Source organism: Lepisosteus platostomus, chromosome 23 (assembly GCF_059453375.1).
Source record: "Lepisosteus platostomus isolate fLepPlt1 chromosome 23, fLepPlt1.hap1, whole genome shotgun sequence".
Lineage (NCBI taxonomy): Eukaryota > Metazoa > Chordata > Actinopteri > Semionotiformes > Lepisosteidae > Lepisosteus > Lepisosteus platostomus.
Window position 1 is genome coordinate 6,633,414 of NC_142633.1, and position 21,687 is coordinate 6,655,100.

Sequence of the window (21,687 nt, forward strand, 5' to 3'; positions counted from 1 at the left end):
CAGCTTTCCCAGAAGCCAGTTAACCGACCAGCATGTCTTTGGACTGTGGGCCCCAGCAGTGCAAGACAGCAGTGCTAACCACTGTGCCCCCATGCTGCCCCAGTTCTAGATCTTTGTTCTGTAGTTTCTAATACAGATGATGTAGGCCTGTGTTGGTTTACATAGTCTGAGTAACGAGCAAAACAAAACCCCGGACAGGTTATGGAATTTTATCAATCCTGGTCGGACCGATATTTTAGGTCTCAAAAAGAGGACGTCTGGTCACCCTACTGTCGTGGGATTACGATCTCGATATGTACAGTACTCAGTAGTACAAATGAGATCCGGTCACACTTGTTCTGATCCCAAGTTTGCCGAATCACTGTCATGTAGGGCGACCATATTTTGGTTTTCAAAAAAGAGGATAGGCGATAATCGACAATCGACACATGCCTCCAAAGTAATGAATCTTTATTACTTTTTCTAACCAAAAATCTATTTAAACTCTCTAGTTTTTATTAAACTTCTTCGTTTCCAGTGGCAGGGTTGCTATTTCTCTTCCATAATGGCAAACAAGGAAAAACAAAAATATAGCCCTTTTCTAAACTTAACATTTTCTTTTCATTTTAACGCAACAAAGATCTTAACGTCTGAGGGAAAAATGAAGATGTCGTAACTTAGGACAAGTCCTCATTGGTTGCAAAAATGATCAATTTTTAACGAAACATTTTGAAATTGGTTCTGTCTCGGGCTCGCACACCTGAACAAGGGCAGTTCTGAAACTCAGAAATTGGTGCTGGGTTGATATCTGTTACAAATCCCATTTCGCCTTTTATGAGCTGCAAGCAAATTTACAGATATTCCCCAAATAGCACATTGAAATCAGCAACTCGGTTGGAACAAAACCCCGAAGAGAGACTACTGCACTGTGACAGATATCCTGGGATTAGAGAAACATTCTTCCCTAAATTCAGAAATCTGATCCCAGAGTTCCCACACCTGCCAGAATCACAACGGGTCCCAATCCTACTGGGAGAGGGAGGAGGGAACTCAGCTGAACTGGCAGCCCAGTCACTCTCCTGTCACAGCCTGAGGAACAGTGTTTCCCAATAATGCTCTATATGTTTACAGTATATGTAAATATTTTATGATATGTCTTTGTTGTAAATGTCTGTAGATTTTATTTTTATTTTGTTTCATGTTATTTTTATTATTTCTATTTGCGTTGGCAACACTGATTGTGCCCATCGGTCATGCTACTAGAGCACCTTGTTTTGAATTGAATTGACTGTTCCTCTCGGGCCCATATTGGGCTCCACTGCACTAGTGCATAGAACTCAATGTCCAGCAGATACAGTAAAACCCCAGACCCTTGATTGATCCTGGGGGCTGCGGGACAGGTTTCGGGTGCGCTGATCTGGGGTGATGCGATCTGTGAGCTGATGCCCTTCACAGCTGTTTTCAATAATCTGCAATATTGATACTAAATGTGATTACAGAGCGGAGGGTTTCTGCTGAAAGTGCCAGAATTTATTTTGATGTTGGTTTTTTTTTTGCCTCCCAGCTTGCAGTTGATGGTTGTGTTTTGTTTTTATTGTGGTACCTCATATTCTATAATATCTTGAAAATCCTAGTTCATCCCTGAATTTTAGACTGGGCTATTTGGGGTGTCTAATTTTTTTGGAAAGGATGGCGCCCCTTTACAGTACAGTATAGTGTCCCTGTCACTAGGATGACAAACAAGTCCAAAGACGGTGCCCCACGCCAAGGACCGCTCAGTCAGCCCCTTGCATCTAGCACAACAGTGAAGCCCCCTGCCTCCGTTAGTGCTGGGTTGTGGTGTTGAATGTAGCATCTGAGGTGCTTTCTTTCTAGTGAAACAGCGCTTTTTCCAGGGACTCGCGGGGAATGAAAGCACCCAGACTACTTTCAACAGCACAGACTGAGCACGCACCAATCGGACCGGTCCGGTTCCCCTGCGCCATTCACGGGGGGCTGAGTGGCGTCGCATCCCCTGAAGAAATAGGGCGCTATATCCCGGGAACGAAAACGGCACAAATCCTACTTTCAGCGGCGCAAGCCGGCAGAAATGGAGCACTGACGAGTGCAGTGGGTTTCATTGTGCAGTTCCCAGGGGTGTCAGATTCACAGAGCCTGCTGTCAGGTGTGTGCTGCCACTGGTGCACAGGTGACGCGAACCGGCTGTGCGTGGACTCGAAGCCCCTGCTCGAGTGTTTGGTGGAGCCCCTCATGACCCCCCCTGAAAAAAACGCGCTGCAAGCTTCTGTGTCCGAGGGCAGGAACATACTGCATCCCTGAGTGCTGTGCCTGATCTCTCCTGCCATATGTTCAGCCCCCGGTGTTTGCTGGGGGAGCCGGGGAGGGGGGGGGTTCTTTGGAAGCTCTTTTTGAGAGTGAACCTCTAGGGGTGTTGATTTGTATTTTTCTGCCTCTGATTCAAGCAGTTGACACAAACGGTTGGGTTCAAGGAGAAGAGGCGATTGGATCTCTGTGTGTGACAGGCGGTTTGCGACAGCATTCTGTTATTTTCATCAGGTTCTCATTATGCGCCTTCGTCCTCGCCAGTGCAGCTGCCAGGTGATAAACTGCCTAATCAGTTGAGTTTTCTCATGAAATGAAAATGCTCTCTTTTAAACGTGGTGAAGATTGATCTGTGATAGTAATGAAGACCAGAAGGCTGACTCAAGGAATCAAGCAGCGCATTTTTAAGACTTTGTTTCAGACAGCCCTGCGAGCCACTGCAGTTTTCATATGCTGGTAATTATTTCTGGGACGGTGAATATCGATTATAATGCAAACTAGCCTTAATTACAAGCCCATGTGTTAATTTCCAAAGCAAATACCATCTCCCCTTGTAAACAGTAATCCATGAGAAGGCAAGTTCAGAACGATGTGAATTAAAAATCTCTGCCTTATCCCAGTTACAGCACACTTTTAATTTTTTTATGTCATCAATCACGAAATTCTGAGAAAGAGCTTCAATTTCGCACTATTGCAGTGTGCTGAATACGAATAGGAATTCAGTGCAGGATTTCTGTGTGTTTTTTGTTGATTTGAGTTATTTCTGGTGTGAAGATCTCCTTTGACATCTGTATCATTTTCCCTCTGGAGTGTCACCTCCTCCTGTCTGCTGTTGTGAGCTGTCTTGGTGGATTTGTAGCCAGTGTTTTTGTAGTAGAAGGGCCAGCTGTGTTAAGGCAGGGACAGAAAGCCTGTCATGTTGGCTGCTGGGTATTTGCATCAGGAAATCCTAAAGTTGGAACTCGGTGTAGGAGGATATAAGGAGAGATAAATGTGAGCGTGTGCTGTTGCCTCCGTACTGCCCGGGAACCGGAATATTTCACAAAGAACGCTAACCCAAGTACTGTAGATACGTCTGTTTTGTGGTTTTAATCTGTTGTCTAAAAGCTGATACATTATTTTTGTTTGACGCACACACAACAAGCTGCCATGATGCTTAAACTGCTTAGTTATTTCAACCTTTTTTTTACTTTATTTAAAATCCTGTCAAATAAAAACATCTTGCACAGCTTGCATTTACAACAAATCTGGAACATCAGCCCTGCAGCTAAAAAGTTGCTCATGACATTTAGTAATCACTTGCATTGTTTATTAATTTTATTAGTGCAGTAGCCATTTGGTGCTCTTAGACATTAAGGAAAACGTCTAGATGCATTCAAAGCTGGTGTGTCGGAAGAAAGGCGTGCAGGCATAATTTCTCTGTGCACCACCCAGTAATGACAAATCGGTAGCATGTGACACCTTTCAGGTTTTGTGTGACACGTTAAGAACTGCGCGCCGGAGAGTTCGCCGAAAGCGGGTTTGTGGTTTACCCGTTTGTGCCGAGAGCTGCTGTGCTTACTCAACAGCAGTCGGCGTGCTGGGGTTTTTCGCTGGAGCGACTTGTCATACGGGTCTCTCTTGAAAACTTCAGTGCACCTGTTTCTCCCCCTCCCCATTCTGATTTTATGATGACTTTCCAGTTCTTTCAGCATCCTTCCCGGAACGAGTGGGTTTGTCAGCAGAGACCGGGACTCCCTGTCAGCTTCGGGGGATGTGGATTTTCTTGTGGGACAGTGATATAATGTTTGGATGCTTGTTTGCTTATTTGTCCTGTTTTTTGCTCCTGGTAATTGAATAGTGGCAGCTGAAGGTCTTGTGCAGGCAGAGCTGCACGCTGAGTTCCTCTTGAGTTTCCCAAGTGCAGATACAGTACAGACTCCTGCCCCGCAATCAGTTCTTGCTCCCCGGTCATGAGGTTGCCTGAGAGAGACTGCGCTGGGTTCAGATTCCTGTGCTGTGGGGTTTTTTATTTAACCTGATGGGGGGGAAATCAGGCCCAACACCCTTTTTTCACTGGTGCCCGGCCAGGACAAGGGTGTGGACAGCTAACGTCTGGAAGGACTTGATAACTAACCGCTTACACAGCCTGGACTCTTGGGATCTTGGTTCAATAACAACTGTCTCTGGCTTATCTCTTAAACTCGGGGACTGTCAAGACCCGGTTTGCTCGCCACAGCTGGTGGAGAAATCACCGTGGAGCTGTGTTAAGGGCATTAGGTGCATAGTGTAATATGTTTTTTAGCGATGGAGGGGTTTGTGAGTGAGCCTGCGTCTTTTTGCAACAGGTAGGGTGGAATTAGGGGGCGCATCCATGTTTGAAAAGGATGTAAATAGAATTGGTTGAGAGGATAGGCGTCGTATAGTTTTCCAACAGCATAGAACTTCCTTGTCAGACGCGGATATGAATGAACCGGCACGCTGGCACGTTGAATCGCAGACTCCCACCTCAACGCTGCCTGCACGGCTCGGCTCTGAGTGAACCGCAGCCAGCGAAAGGTTAGCAGGAAAGGCTGATGGGAGCAGGCTCTCGAGAACACAATTGCAGATTAGTCTTTGTGCCTGAAGTGGCGTGTTTGTGATTCAGCTGCAGGCTGTGGAAGGGGCTGCCAGACTGGCACCAGTCTGTGGCTCTCGGAAGGGAGCGGAGGCCCCAGGCGCGAGGAACGGCGTAATTGGGTTCACATGGCTGGCATCAGGGCACCCCCTACACACAGAAGAAGCACCTCACAGCATAGCTGCTGGAAACCGAAAGACAATCCCTTCATCAGTGTTGTAATTCATTGGCACTGCTTATCGAATTACTGGAATGCTGAATTAAATTTCTGAGTGCCTTTGTGTTGAGCAATGTGCAGGCTTATTCATTGAAATCAGCTCGGGTAGTAAGGCTCTGAAAGCACACAGAATAATAAGACTTATTTAACCTTACGTCTGCCTTTGGATCTTTTGAAAATGCATTTTTCTTGCCATTAGGAAGTTTTTTTTCCTCCTCTGCTGTTCCCAGTTTGCCGGCCCACATGCCCCCCCCCCGTCCTCAGCCTGTGCTGCAGTTGAGTGAGATCAGTGGCCGAATCCGTCCAGACCTCACTGCTTCTTCAGCTTGGCCGTGCCTGGTTCAGTGCAGGTCACTTCACACCGTGCTGGAGAATAAGAAGAGCCTTTGATGGAGCCGCCAAGAACTGGTTGATCATGCGAAACTGCCTGTGTCATCCGTTTATTTATTCAGCCCTGGAAGGAAGAGGCATGTCATATCCAGCAGTATTTGGCTCCCTAGTCTGTAAGGGAAGCTTGTGTGGCACAATCCGTCAGGATCGGCAGTGGCGTGAAAAACAGTGGTGACGCCTTGGGAGAGATATAAGGCCAGCTGACCCAGTGGTAAAGGCCTTGTTCATGGCTGAATGACCAGGTCTGCAACTGGCTCACTGTTCCCCTCTGCAACCTGCTGAACCCCTTTTGTGCTCCATCCTCCTGTTTTTGAAGGATGGATCTCTCTCCAACAATTGTTCATAATCTGCCCCTGATGGCGGGGTCTGTGAAATGAAGACGTTCTGACTTTGCAAACCAAGACGAGGGCTGGACAAACCACGTGACCTGCCTGTCATGCATACCCATCGGGACCTCCAGCCACTGGGCTTGTGCTGCCACAGATTCTGAGACTGATGTAATCCAGCAGGGCTGAGCACTGCCTCGGCATTGGTGAGCCTTGTACCCGTCTGTTTTGCAAGTGAATAGCTGAAATGACTCTGTATTAGAATGCCTGGCATTTCGCACTGGGTTGAAGCACACTGAGGCTGGGCTGTGCTGTGGTCAGGCCTGCTCGGAGGAATCCTGTTGCACGCTGTGCCTCTGTGGGACTATTTGACTTGACAGATGTCAGGGGAGGGATTGATGGCCGGAGACTGAGGCAGATGGTTTCATCTGGTTGCCCATCAGGAGTGTGAAAGGGGAGAGGTAGACTGTGAGAATTTTCCCTGTCCCTGCGGTCTGCATGAACGTGCTGGCCATGGCTACTGAAGTAATATGCCTTTTTAGTACAGATTCTAGTATTATGTGAAGCTCATGTTTAGAAATTGTACACTGTTCGTGTTGTGCAGATATGGATCTATGGCCAGCTCAAATGATAGGAATTCGGTTTAAAGATATGTTAATTCTGATGTCTGTATTTTCTTGATCCAAAAGTAACCCTTTAAATTTACAGGAGTGTAGAGCGAAACAAATGAGGTTAATGCCAAGGAGCACTTAACAGTCAATTAGGTTTGATTGGCGAATGTGATGGATCGGCTGCTACAGCACCTCATGTTGGCTGCTCAGGAACGGTTGACCTTGAGTTGAGTTTTTGATGTTTCTGAGCTGTGCGCATTAAAGATTAATTGACAAGCTTAATTTGTTCTCACTCGTACTAAGCTTAATAACTTTGACTTTGAATAAGTTGTTGATGGTTATAACTGACAAAATTGGGAGTTCTGATCTATGTATGATTTCTCACGCTGCTGAATGCCGTGAGGTTCTGCCAGTTCTGGGAGTGATTTTTAAAAAAGCAACGTTGTTTGATCACACAGTAGCGCCCTTTGACACGATGCCCCCTTAATTTTTTGTGGGGGAGAAAACCGGTTCAGATCTTGCACAGTCAGACAGCTTGAAAGCAGCCAGGACTCAGAGACGTGAAGAACAAGCCGATAGTTTTATTTTTTTGTTGCCGTTTTTCTAGGTTGTGAAAAATGCCGTTAATCCTTTGGTTAGAATAAGAAAACTGGCAATACAACAATTCCTACCAGCTACTGTACTTTGTTTTCTGGTTTATGAAGATAAGTCCTCTGAGACTCGTGGAACACAATTACAAGTCTCGCACCGTATATAAATAAAAAAACAAAACAAACAGAAACGAGTCTGCTATTTTCGTTGGCAGGTTTTAAAATAACTTTCTTTGAGCTCTCGCCTCCGGGGCTGGAAAAAGTGAGGAATCTCCCATTGAGTGGAGCGTAGGTGAGAGGGATCCCTGCCCCTCCTTGTTTTTCCCATGCTATTGCTAAGCAAACACGGTGCTTTACTACAGTGTGTATAGCAACAGCGCTGAAGCAGGAGGCAGCGCCCAGGTCTGGGTTGTGAGAGGGTTCCCAGGCCCTTTACCAGGTGACATCACTGCCCCCCGTTTTTGTTGTTCAGCCAGTTCCTCTGGCTGGGAGGAGGGGGTCTTCTCTCTCTGGCTCTCCGGCGCAGAACAGGAGAGTGGCCTCACCTGTGGCCTCACCTGTGGCCTCACCTGTGGCCTCACCTGTGGCCTCACCTGGCCCGGAGAGATAGAGGAGGCCTTGTGAGCTCTGTTAAAGTGAGCCTTAGGCAGTGGCGTTGTCAGTGTGTGGTTGTATGGGCACCTGGGTGGATGCAATTTAGCCACCAAATGACATCTCTCATCCCTCAGAGAAGTGTTGCACAGCCACACTCTCAGTTGAATCTGAATCTCAGTCCGTTTCATACCTTTGTTTGCATTCATGACTAGAAGAAACTGAAGCAAGTGCGCTACGTTTTATACAGTGAGAAGTGCAGTAGCTCTAGATATATAGATACTTTATTGATCCCGTGAGGGAAATTGCAGTGCAACAGCAGCTTAACACAGACAACACAGCATAGTGTAACGAAATGATACAATAATACAATACACTCAGCACAGTGAGAAGTGCACTAAGAGTTACTCACAGTCCAGAACACACAAAGAGCAAACCAGAACAGAACAGTACACAACAAAGTTGTATTGCACAATATAAATATAAATGTATTGCACAAGTCCCTGGCATATATTGCACGAAAACGGTTGTAAACGGGGAAAAAGAACAGATGTATCCGTTTACTGTTCAGTCCAGAAACAGGTCACTGTCAGTGTTGCCTCTGCCCAGACGCAAGGCTTTACCTGTTGTGTGATACGCTATCAGCCTTTGTAATTTACAGTCAGAGGTAATGCTTTATTTGCAGATAATATGTATATTCTGAATCCTTGTGATTCGGAGGCTGGATACACTGGACTCGTCACTTAGCCCCTATATCTTCAAAGGCTTGGTTGCCTTTAATTACCAGCAGTCTAAACTAAAACAAATTCCTGCAAGCCTTCCACACTGGTGTCTGTGTAAGTGACTCATGTCATAGACACTTTTACTGCCGCGGCTAGGTACAAAAGGTGCGACATAGTTGAAAAGCTTTGGCTTATATATTGCAGAAGTGTGGTATGCAGTCTGTGGGCCTTCTTCCGAAACAGTTGTCCTGTAGGTTTTACTTAACAAATGTCAAACCTGCTGGTAAAATCTACTTTCTAGGGATTTACAATTTTACCAGCAGACTTTGTTTAGTACCTGTAAGATGAAGCTTGTGCTGGATGAAGTTGATAATGGATCAGTTTCTGATCTCGTGATTACAAACAATACAAGTAAAACAATTGATTCACCCACAGCATAGGCAGAAGGCATTTCTGAGCTCAGGTCTTTCAGACATTAAGAAACTGTATCAGTGCTTCCCTGTTTACAAATATTAGCAAAAGTCTCCTGTCCCAACTGTACCGTTGACTTTGAAGGCATCTTTTGATTTTGTGATTCACAGTCTTCCTACCCAGCCATGCTGAAAAACAAAAACAGAACGGTGAAACTGTTACATAACATCTAACTGCTCGCCTGTCTTTTCAGGTGTGGCCTGACAAGAAAACAAACATTGTTCTTTAAATATGCTGTTCATGTCAGGACAAAGCACATCGCTGATTTGCAGAATAGATGTTACGGATAATGTCTTGGGCTGAGCTGAACTTACAGTGCCTTCTGAGTCACGTTTGTTTTTCCTTGATTGGAATCATCCGTGACAGAGCGACTGTTTATTGAGACTTTGCTTCTGTGTCTTAAATGACTACAAATGAAGAGATTCATCTTGCGACTGTCCGATTATCCACTAGGAACCTTAGTTTAGACTCTAGTGTGGGAGAGTCCAGGCTCAATTTATAACTTTTTGATTTTTTTATCTGAAGGACGCTTGCTTTTTAGCAGAAATGTCTGGACAGCTTTACAAAGACCTCCAGTGGATTTTTTTGTGCAGCCCCCTAAATAAAAGTTTGAATCAAAACAGTTTTCCTTCGGGGGCTGGGTCACATTTTTAGTGATGCGCCTGTCTTTAAAGTCTGTGGAATTTCTCATCTCTTTTTTTTGTTTAAGGCGGGGTTTGGCATCTACGTGACAGTATGGCCATGCACGCACCACACAGTCCCCTACCTGCTCCGGGAAGTGGTGGGTTTTAGTGAACACGGCTCGGCGGCCCTGCGGGGGCTTCAGCTGACCCCCAGGCGGTACGGCCGGGCTGTGCTCTGATGCTGGAGCGAGCTGCCGCGCGGGGAAGTGCAGTCCAGAGCTGCTGCTGCTGCCCTTGTGTGTCTCCTGCTTGGTCTGACGAGGCTCCAAAGCTCCTGAGACCCTTCATCTGACCAGGCCTGCAGGCTGCACACAGCTGAAGACCTTCCCTCGTCACCCTTCACCCACTTTGCAGGGGTGTGCAATAAGAGTAGTACCTTGCGCGTGACTGCCTGGATCGCAGTGTGCAGAGGGCAGGAAACGATAAAGGGAGTGGCATTATTATTGTGTAAATTATTTATTGGCCTCGCAAGGATTCTGCAGCAAAGAATTATTCCTGTTATTTTAAAACCGGAGGGTTGTTGTGGAGAGATTGTAGAACAGACACCCTCATGGCTGCACAGCCGTCTGTGCTGCAGTCCTGTCAGGTCTGGGAGTTGCTCTCAGTGCTGACTGTGCAGGCTGTCGTGCGCAGGTTTAATAGTTTAGAAGAGCAAAGTAATTGACTTCAAAATTAGCCGTAGACTGATGAAAGACAGGAAGACGGCTATGTCATTCCCTAGATCAGCTGTTTGCTAATTAAAATGCTGTATGCAAAGAGCAAGATGGTGTCCTCTGATCTAATGAATCTTGGCACGTGTCTGAATCTTGTCTAAAGCGTGACCCTGGAAAATGGCACGTACATTAGTACTCAGCACCTCTTTTTCGGACCATCAGCACAGACGCTCTAGGTTTGCTGAGTATGCAAATAATTTTGTTGTAATAGAGGCAGTGGATGCCCTGCTTTCATGTCTGCCAGATATTAGTGTTGTGCACCTTGTTGGTGGACCAGTAGGTGGCACCTTTCCTTATGAATTTAGAAACCAGAGCTCCACAATTGGAAATTGTGCTGTAGGACTGTCTATTCTATGCACGGGATATTAAATTGAGACCCAGATGACCTGATCGTTAAAGATCCCATGGCAATGTTCATATGTGTGTGTGTCTTTGGCCTTTTATCCCAGCTTCATTCCACATGCGGCTTGTTAAGGCCTTCTCTGACCTTCCTGAAGTTCTCCTTTGAGTCGGACACGGCAGCCCCTCCCTCCTCCAGCTGAGCTGCTGTGTAGAGTGACTGCTGCCAGATTCCTCAGGGATGGCTTTCTGGTCCTGCGGCACCCGTGTGTTTTGGGGTTTTTGAGGCGTCTTCCAAGCGCCAGCACCTGAGGAGGGCGGTGAAGGTGTTAAATTGGTCCTTTGAAGCCGCTCTTGAAACCCTGCAGGTCCTGTGGCCTTGCAGGACCAGGGTCCCCTGGCACATTGATTGACATGTGTCACCCAGGTGGAGAAGAGCCCCAGGCCCCCTGATGAAAGTCCTGACTCTGCTCTGCTCTCTGGCGTGGAGACCCCCCTTGTCACACATTGCCTCTCGCGTTTCTCCTATTTAAGTTGCACTTGTATGGTTGAGAAGGAATAAAAATCACTGCAGAATACGTGTGACTTTAGCGATGGTCTGTCGGTCTAAAATGAGCACATTTTAGTAATGTTCAGTCTGCTGAGAAAAAAAAACATAGAAGCTATATCTCTGCTTTAAATTGTTGTGGAGCAAAAATTTTAGGATGTATTAAATGATGCACATGGGTGTTAAGGCAAAAATGTGTTTTCTTTGCACTTTTTAATGGAATGAAGCAGTGAATTTTGAATTCCATTTTATTTTGGTATTTTTCTAATCCTAAATTTTGCTTGTTGTATTATTGCAGGATTGCTATTTATAGGCTTACGACCTGTAATAGTTCAAGTAGATAGCTGCGTCAGCAGGCGTAAGCTGCAAAGGAACAAGTAATAGGTTTATTCCATGCTGAACAGGGAAGAAAAGAAACACAATGTTTCGGCTGTGGAGCCTTCTTCTGGTGTGTAGAATGGGTGTTCTTTTCTTCTCTTTTCAGCATGGAATTGTTCCTTATGACCTGTTGTACTGATTAGAAGTCAAGTAATCGAATACTTGAAGTGTTCGATACCAGTATACTCAAATAGCGGTTTCTAAAGAAATTCCTTCCGTGGTTCAGACTCCTGTGTTGTCCGTTTCAAACATAATGGTAATAATAATTATAGCTTACACTTATATAGCGCTTTTCTGGACACTCCACTCAGAGCTTTACAGGTAATGGGGATCCCCTCCACCACCACCAATGTGCAGCCCCACCTGGATGATGCGACGGCAGCCATAGTGCACCAGAACGCTCCCCACACATCAGCTCTCAGTGGGGAGGAGAGCAGAGTGATGAAGCCAGTTCATAGAGGGGGATTATTAGGAGGCCATGATTGGTAAGGGCCAATGGGAAATTTGGCCAGGACACCAGGGTTACACCCCTACTCTTTTCGAGAAACGCCCTGGGATTTTTAATGACCACAGAGAGTCAGGACCTCGGTTTTACATCTCATCTGAAGGACGGCGCCTGTTTACAGTATAGTGTCCCCATCACTATACTGGGGCATTAGGACTCACATGGACCGCAGGGTGAGCACCCCCTGCTGCCCCACTAACACCTCTTCCGTCATTCCGTAACGGTGTCAGGGCTGGTGGCTTATAGCATAACTAACCACAGGCAGTGCCACACTATACTCACGGATAGATCATTGATCTCTTCATTCCAGGTCTAGTTTGCATGTTTATTATTTTTCAGACATGCCTGTGAGTTTCATAAAATCTTTATAACAGATGTTTAACCTTAACTTTTAATGTGTTTTCAGTCTATGATACTGAAATTCTTAAAAAATGGACAATAAACCCTCTTCCCTGTTGTGCGTGTAATCCCACCTTGATCAGGTTATTTATAGATTTTTCGCTGTTCTTAGAATCTTATTTTGTGTCTCTTTGGCTGCCTTTGTTTCCTTTGAAGAGCAGTGCTGCTGTAGTGCTGTGTGAGTTGAGACTTGCGTGATGAATATGATTGAGGAAACTTGAAACACGCTTGAGTCATGCCTTGACTCTTGCAGACTCTGAAGATGAAAAGTTCTTAATCTCCCTTACAAAGACTCAGAAGCTGCTGTTCCATTTATTTCAGAAATGCTCAGCATGTTTATTGCTGCATTAATAGAGCTTCACCGAGCTAATAAAAATGCAGAGATATCCCTGGGCAGATTTACAAATGCTAATACCGTTCCGGAGGAAGGTGTGTGAGTACATTTGAAACGATCTGGACTTTTTAGCCCAAGTCTGTGTCAGAGAAGCTTTGAAAAACAAGCGCTTACGGTTTTTTTTTCTAACGCAAATGGCAGGAATTTGCGGGAGCAGGCAGAACTGGGTAGAAAAAGCCGAGGAATCGATTTTCCCCTGAAGCATTGGCCCAGGAAAGAATGGAATTTTTACCTTTCCGGGCAGCACGTTCCTTCGAGTTCTGTGTATATCGGTAAGCGGCTGACAATCCGGGCCTCTCGGTCCTGTCGCTGTGCCAGGTTAACGAGACGAGCCTGCGAGGGAGAGGCCTCGATTTGGCAGAGGCAGCCCACTGCAGGCACCCAGGCTGGAAAGAGTTAAGCGTACTTGGCTGGAGTGGAGGTGAACGGGCTTTCAGAAATGTGTGGAGGGTGGCTGCAGATCGAGCTCGCGAGGAAGAGCTTGGCAAGCGCCCGTATCTCGTTAGCAGGCTTCTCCTCCCAAGCTGTGAGCGCAGGGGAAGCTGTGGCGACTCACGAGGAAAAGCATCTAGCCTGCAGCTTCATGTTCTCATCCTTCCTCACGTCTCTGCCTGAGCGCAGAGACCCGGGACCGCGGCTGAACACCGGCGTTGTTTCTGTTAAGGGGAGGGGAAAAAAAAAAAGCAGAGCCTCTATACTCAAAAGGCAACGTAAGCTTTTATTACTTTTGCTCTTATTATCTTAGAAACACAAATAGAGAGAGGGCTGTTTTCAGCTTATTTGGGGGGGACAGAAGTCATTTTGCAGCAGGCAGCAGCGAGTTTTAAAAGCACTCAGCGGCGTTTTGGAGTCCATCAGCGAACCCCTCTGCGGCTGACAGGCTTTTTCTACCCCGCTGTCACAAAGCCGCCTCTCGCCGAGCGCTGGGGCACAAGGGGAAGGGCCTCTTTCTAGCACGACGCCTTTCAGGAACCTTTTCTCCGGCAGCGATGTGGTTTGACAGCAGAAGCACCATTAAAAACAACAACATCAACTGCAACAAAAAAAAACCCCTCAAGGATTAACAATAAAACCCCTGCGAGTCAATCATAGTAATCATGTGGTGAAAAGGGTGTTTTTCAGAGATTTCCTGAGATAATTTGGAAAGCCTGATCATTTGCAACCTAATTGCCGGTGTTTCATTCTTAAGTTTCAGACGGTTGGTTCTTGTGTAAAGGTTTTTTTTTTCGAGATAATAGGATTTTTTTTTTTCCTTTGGCAAAGAAATGACAATATGTGAACATAACCACCGAGGAGGAAAAGCTATACACGTTCAAAGTTTTCTACATTACTGGTCTCTGGTCTTTTGCATTTCCTTATTGCTTTAGTTACTCGAGTACAGATAAACACATCCTTTTAAACGGGGAAAAAACCGTTTTGACTGCGTTTTTCAGACAGGTGTCGAAAGAGGTCTATAACTTTAATTTACAGCCTTGCCTTTGTTGAGTGATGTTTTAATTAGGTATCTAATAATGGCAACATTACCACTGTATTAGACTGTTCAGATGGTGGCTGTAGGCCAACTATTATGAGAGTTTTTATGGGTCCTTCCTATACAGATACTTAACACAGGCCATGAGCGCTTGATGTGCATGTATACCAGCCCCAGAGAAATATTCATCAGTTGTCTGAATGGCTTGTCAAGGAGGTTAAGTATGGACTGGGCTTTTCACAGTCTCTAAAGTGGAAAATTGCTCACATTAGCAGGTGATGACTCACCTTATTGAAATCAGAAGAATAAAGCCTGCTTTAATCTTTATCAGGGAAAAAAAAGCAAAGCCTCTGTACAGAATTCAGCGTCCAGATGGGGGTGGGGGGCTGAGGCTCCACATATTCTATCATTAAACTGAGCTTCGACACACGCAAAAACCTCTGCACTAGCCTGCAGTAATTCACTTATTCTAATTAAGGGTATTTCTGCTTTTGCTGGAGGCATGCATTAAACCATGTGCCACATATTAATCAGTTACATAGTGTGGTGTGTTGTTGTAGGCGGGGATGATGCTCTGAAACGTTAGATCTTTCTTACTCAAGATGTTTTGTCACTTCTTGAATCTGCTTAGAGTAATTGGTTCGTTTCTTATACAGAGTAGGCGAGTTCACGCAGCATACTCATGCATAGGCAGCGATGTCGATGACTTTAGCCCTTTTGTTTCTTAAAATAGTTGCACCGAGGAGTAGTTGCACAAGCTTTGATTTCCTCCATCTGTGGGGATTTTGTTGCAGGGCTGCAGAGCGGTTGGAGACCGAGAAGAAAATATTTCTAGGGACTCCTGCTCAGTGGCTCCGATGAAAGGAGGCTGGTTTTCTGGGTTGTGAATCCCTAGAGAAAAAGAAATTGTTTAGTTATTTCCCCTATTTGGATGGCAGTTGTAAGAATACTTCCCGAGCAGTTACTCACTTGGCAGATCTCTTTGCACTTAGGACTGAGCTGGAGAGAGCAGGACAGAGGAGGGAGTGGGCAGGCAGATGGGGACACAGCGAAGACTTCGGGCACGTCTGCAGTGCAGTGTTAGTGAGACCCCACTCTGAGGACAGCCCACTCCACACAGAGACACAGCTGTGTGCTGCAGTGCAGTGTTAGTGAGACCCCACTCTGAGGACAGCCCACTCCACACAGAGACACAGCTGTGTGCTGCAGTGTGGGGTGAGTGAGACCCCAATCTGAGGACAGCCCACTCCACACAGAGACACAGCTGTGTGCTGCAGTGTGGGGTGAGTGAGACCCCACTCTGAGGACAGCCCACTCCACACAGAGACACAGCTGCGTGCTGCAGTGCAGTGTTAGTGAGACCCCACTCTGAGGACAGCGCACTCCACACAGAGACACAGATTTGTGCTGCAGTGTGGGGTTAGTGAGACCCCACTCTGAGGACAGCGCACTATAGGAAAGGATTGGTTGAAATTTGCTGCTTGGTAAAGTTAAGTCAGAAATTCATCTGAATGGAGGAGAAATTAATCTGAACTATACAGCTCCCTTGCAGTGTCGAATTAGGGTTAAATGTTCGGTTTCACACATGGTCGCAGTCTACACTATGTAATAAAAGTAATCAGTGCATGTTCAAATGCTGATGATTTGCATAATTTGTGGGAAATAGACACTTGCACCCCCTCCTGTGTTTACTGTCGGTGGTGGAGGTCTGTACGGGGAAACAGGAGCAGCGCTGGTCTTTCGGCAGGGAGTGGCCAGTGGGACTAAGAGCTCTGTTTCTGCCCTTTGCCTTTTCAGACTGCCGTTGGCGTAGGCACCCAGGAGCAGCAGCAGCAGCAGCGGCCAGCACACTGTGACTCGGGGGCGCCCTCTCCTCTCGCTCGCTCTCCCTCGCCCTGTGGAGCACCTCGCCGGGCGCAGCCATGACGTCGGAGCTGGAGAGCAGTCTCACCTCCATGGACTGGCTGCCGCAGCTCACCATGAGGGCGGCCATCCAGAAGGCGGACGCGGCGCAGAACGCCCATGGGCCGGGCATGGCCAAGAAGGGCGCCTTGCTGGACCCCAACACCACCCTGGACCAGGAGGAGGTGCAGCAGCACAAGGACGGCAAGCCGCCCTACAGCTACGCCAGCCTCATCACCTTTGCCATCAACAGCTCTCCAAAGAAGAAAATGACTCTGAGCGAGATCTACCAGTGGATCTGTGACAATTTCCCTTACTACAGAGAGGCTGGCAGCGGGTGGAAGGTAGGGAACAGCTAGGTTCTCTCTGGGCCCTGCGGAGGCCACCTGCCTTGAACATACAGGCGGCAGGTCGGGTGCAGCACAAACAGGACGGGCTCTGATGCTGGGCCATACAGCAGAATGGTCAATGTAGAGCTCCAGTGATTGGCTGGGGACAGCGTGCGTCTGGAGGAGCTCCAGTGATTGGCTGGAGGGCGGCGTGTGTGTGGAGGAGCTCCAGTGATTGGCTGGAGGCAGCGTGTGTGTAGAGGAGCTCCAGTGATTGGCTGGGGGCAGTGTGTGTGTGGAGGAGCTCCAGTGATTGGCTGGGGACAGCGTGCGTGTGGAGGAGCTCCAGTGATTGGTTGGGGGCAGCATGTGTGTGTGGAGGAGCTCCAGTGATTGGCTGGAGGCAGCGTGTGTGTGGAGGAGCTCCAGTGATTGGCTGGGGGCAGTGTGCGTGTGGAGGAGCTCCAGTGATTGGCTTGAGGACGGCGTGTGTGTGGAGGAGCTCCAGTGATTGGCTGGGGGCAGCGTGCGTGTGGAGGAGCTCCAGTGATTGGCTTGAGGCAGCGTGTGTGTGGAGGAGCTCCAGTGATTGGCTGGGGGCAGTGTGCGTGTGGAGGAGCTCCAGTGATTGGCTTGAGGCAGCGTGTGTGTGGAGGAGCTTCAGTGATTGGCTGGGGGCAGCATGCGTGTGGAGGAGCTCCAGTGATTGGCTGGAGGCAGCGTGTGTGTGGAGGAGCTCCAGTGATTGGCTGGAGGCAGCGTGTGTGTGGAGGAGCTCCAGTGATTGGCTGGAGGCAGCGTGTGTGTGGAGGAGCTCCAGTGATTGGCTGGAGGCAGCGTGTGTGTGGAGGAGCTCCAGTGATTGGCTGGAGGCAGCGTGCGTGTGGAGGAGCTCCAGTGATTGGCTTGAGGACGGCGTGTTTGTGGAGGAGCTCCAGTGATTGACTGGGGGCAGCGTGTTTGTGGAGGAGCTCCAGTGATTGGCTGGAGGCAGCGTGTGTGTGGAGGAGCTCCAGTGATTGGCTGGGGGCAGCGTGTGTGTGGAGGAGCTCCAGTGATTGGCTGGGGGCAGCGTGTGACTGGAGGGGCTGTACGCTTTTAAAGTGGCAGCGCACTTCAGTTATAATACCACTGACAGTAACTTTTTGTTAGGACTGGGTTTTTATGAATCCCCCCTGCATTTTCTTTGATTAAGTCACAAGGCCCTGATTAATACTCTTGCTGGCTTGCAAATACGTTGCCGTCAGTGGAAGTCTCAGGCACTCAGTCTTTGTGGTTTAAGATCTGATTTTTAAAAATTGAGTTCTGATCACTTAAATATTCCTTCAGCTGAATTATTCAGATACTCTGCAGTACCGTCACCGGACTTTTCCCCTCTAGAATGCAATGTTTTTGTCCATATTGGAAGCATAGTTTCAGAGTGTCTTCGTATTCAGTAATTCTGTTACTTTTGTGACCAGATGGGTTGCTTGCTCTTAGTTAACGTCTGTTGAGGGTGGATCATGGTGAACGGATGTATGTTAGGTGTCTGATGTCTCTGGTTAGATCAAGGCTGGGGCGGCTCACTGCTAGGTGACATGGGCTGAATGTCCTGTTTTCCTCCTTGTGATTCCCTGTTAGAGTGGTAGACCAGGCTGTGGGTGCAGCATGAGGAAGCGCTGTTTTAAACAGTGGAGAAAGCGAATGATACGAGGAGACAGATCAGCAGGCACCGTCCCTTACGTGGAGCTGTTGAGCGGCTGTGCGTGTCTTCCTGGCGCCTGTGAAGAGCTGGCCGGAGGAGTATCACATGTAGGCAGAAGAACAGTCTCACAGTCTTTAAGACGCGGGCTGGGGCTGTGGGGTTTCTTTCAGTGGTTGACAAAGGCAGCTGATTTGCAGAGATTGATACTGAAATTCAGATTTTTACCGACAAGAAAACATATGGCCATCGTGTGCGGTTCTGATGTATCCCCTGGCTGTGAGGATAAGATACTTACCCTGATACCAGGTGCTGATAGCAATACGTGTCCCGAAACATGCAGATCATCCAGTGTAACAAATGAGAGAGAAGCAGGTTCCTGCTGTGTTAGTGTGAAGTAATGGAAGCTAAATATTTACTGCCATTCTTAGTCAACAAAACTAGCAGGGGCAAAATAAATATACAGGGTTTCCATCTAATTAAACTTTATATCAGTTTTAATCAAACACCACTTTATCACGAATGCAATTTTTGTTTTTGTTTAAACTTTCCAACCAAAAAATAGCGTGTTAGTTTTTTATCGTGTTTTAGCTGCAACAACCTTAAACCTTAAATGACATATAAAATCCCCAAGGTTGTCTTTTAATTTAAATCATTGACAGGTAAACAACGACAAAACAACAACAAAAATTAAGTACCTATAATACGCCTGCTGATGGTGTTTAAAGAAGCTGATAAATTAACACAAATCTTCCACATGATTATCAGATTTAAAGTTCAAGGTAACTGCTGCCCGTGGTTTTGATCTTTATCTCCAGCCATCCAAGGTGAGGTGAAAACTAATGTAGTATTTCTTTGCACCACAGTCTGCCTGAACTACTATTCCACATGATCTGGACACCTTCTTAACTGCATTATTTTGTCACCCAGTAATCGGACCCAAGTCCACTGTGAAAGTGCTTCTGTCCTAGCTGGAGACCAGCAGAAAGCTAACCCTGGCCAGGAAGGATAGACGTCACTGTTGTCACACCCTCATACTGCGGTGTGTGTTTCTCACCAGTTGAACATTTCTCAGGGTGGGGACACCTTTGATGCGTTACAAGCTTAACCATGTTCCCTGAATTCTTGATGGCATCATTTGTTTTTACAAATGTAAGAATTTTCATTTTTTTTAATCACCCGCTCAATTGGGAGAGACTTGACCAATCCCTACTTGATCCTTGGCATCTCGGTGGCAGTTGTACCCAACAGCGTGGGGAATCCTTGCTTGGCTAGTGACGTGATCCGGGCTTGAACCCACAGCGTCTGGATCTTAGAATTCAAGTGTGATTTGATACAGTGGGGGTTATAGCTGTGCTTTTTTGTTTTCCGAATTGGGGATTTCCTCCCTGTCCAGTGTCATGTTAGATCCATATGTCTAATGTGCCAAAAGTAAAATGTAAACTATTCAGTCCTGAACATGAGGCTTTCTAAATGAAAGCAGACTGTTTTTCCCGTTTTGCTTGAATGGTTGCTATTAGTTTAATGCTGTAAGAATTCTCTCGTCTCTTTCTAAAAGAAACCCACAATCCTCTGTGTAAAGAATTGCTTCTGTCTTGAATGGCCCCAAATTTTTATCCCTCTGTTGTGCTGCTTTTTGCTTTGTGATCATATTTGTGGTGCTATTGATCTTGAAGGATCTCCTGTGCTGACCTGGTGGCTACTTTTCATTTTGAATTCCTGAATCAAGTTCCCATATAACCATTTTGCAGGCTGAACAGATTCAGTTTCTGTCGTCTGTCCGGATAATGACATTCCCTTTGGATCAGAAATTGGGCAGGGAGCTTTCCTTTGTCCTGCCTCAGTGCAATGCTCAGAACTCAGCACTGTTTTCCAGGTTAGCGCTAGGAACATTTGCAATAGACAGTACACATGTTTCTGCATTCTTATGGATTGCACTGGAGAATAAGACTTCAAGAGGCTAAGTGACAGGAGTATGCTACAGGTTCCCCAACCCAGACAGCCATAAACCATTATAACTCAGGGCAACCAGATCAGCATGCTTTAAGGAAAAGATTGCATTATTAGGGGAATTGGGAATTGATAGGCAAAGTGGGAGCTTAAAAGCTGCAGTTGAAATGGAGAAAGACGCTAGCATACCTAGCCTGTCAGAGCACCAGCAAGGGAAAGGCGCCTGCATTGCCCTTTTCCGAATGACCCAGATAGAGTTAGAAAGGAAGTAGGAGAAGTACTGTGAAATTGCAACCACAGTGCGCTCACTTCTTAACACTTAATCCCCTGTTTGCAGGGCACCGTGTTCTGCAGCTTCAGTGTGTTGTCAGGTTTGCGGATCACCATCACACAAGTCAGTCCCGGGGAGATCAGTCGCCATGTTAAACAGGGAAAATATTGCAGTGCTAAAGCATCAATGAATTGCTACCCTCCCAATGTACACTCTAAACACAGAGAATAAAACTTATACATCTTGTGTATGAAAGTGAGATATTGTACTATAGCTCTAACAGTCTAAATAACGGTTACGTATGAAGATGTTCAAACCTCAGGGACTGATTTTGCACATAGTTTTGTGACTCAAAGTTCCCATTCTCTCATTAGTTGGATGTGATAAGTCTGCTTTACTGTGGGACAGCTAGAAAGCTAGAACAGCGTCACGCTTCCGAGAAACAGGAAGCATGCGATATACATTAATAATGAAAACTAGCACTAAGTATCGGGTCAATCTGAGTGAAATTGCCCAATTCCTCATGGGCTGCAGATCTGTGCAAAGCGCAGGTCTCTGTGCAGCTTCGTTGGCGATGAAGGCAGCAGGCAATACAAGCACACGTACTCGTCGGTTCTCTGAGAGAGAGAGGGGGGCAGAGACAGGAGAGATGAGAGTGGGTAATCCAAATGGAGGCAGCTCATTTAATCAGCTGAACAGAGCTCTATTAGGAAATGGTTTTAACAAATATCAATAAGTGCTGTCAATAAAACAGCTCATTCATCAAGGTCAAAAAACATTACTGCAGAATTAAGCCGACAGATATGCAAAATGCGTTTGTGAGCAGGCAATTAGATTCCTCGGATAAAGCTGTTACATCCTCTGAAGCACTAATAAAAACTTTGTCAAATGGAAGTGCTTAGGAAACAAGAAGCTGAGTATAATTAGGCCATATGGACCTGTGTCATTGCGCTAGAACTGCCTCTGAAGTTACTGCATTGCTTTAGTTTGCATGGAGAAGAAAGCTGGCAGCTCTGAGAAGCCTGCCTTGGAATCAGAGTGTGTGCAACGTTGAAGGAAAGCTGTGTGTAACAGAAAAGACATCCCCCGAGAATTTAGCACTGCTGTCTCGATCCCTTTCTAAACCTCGGAATAAAATATCACAAAGCTGAATTTGTTTTTAAAGGCAAATTAAGTAGGTCGCTCACCTGGTGCTTTTTAACCCTGCTCTCCTCCGGATTCTCCGCGGAGTGTTTTCCTGAGCAGGCCTTGAATCGCTGATGTGCTTTGATCAGCGGTGACGGGGGGGGAAAGGGGAGCTTTCGCTGTTC

At 46.7% G+C, this 21,687-nt stretch overlaps 1 protein-coding gene and 1 long non-coding RNA gene across 5 annotated transcripts in view; one reads left to right on the forward strand and one right to left on the reverse strand.

The window, feature by feature from the left end:
* foxj3 (forkhead box J3) overlaps window positions 1-21,687 on the forward strand; it is a 146,337-nt gene that overhangs the window by 42,373 nt on the left and 82,277 nt on the right. For all 4 annotated transcript variants that reach the window (XR_015929553.1, XM_088616907.1, XM_088616905.1 and 1 more), the window contains exon 2: window positions 16,042-16,490. Coding sequence is in view for 3 of the 4 variants with exons in the window: in XM_088616907.1 (XP_088473033.1) it covers window positions 16,167-16,490 (324 nt within the window). In the remaining variant the exon portion in view is untranslated. The remainder of the gene's footprint in view (window positions 1-16,041; window positions 16,491-21,687) is intronic.
* Window positions 13,472-18,415, reverse strand: LOC148641941 (uncharacterized). Its single transcript, XR_015929554.1, has 2 exons — window positions 18,198-18,415; window positions 13,472-15,135 (listed from the first exon to the last, which is right to left on the reverse strand). It is a non-coding gene; the product is annotated as an uncharacterized LOC148641941 (long non-coding RNA).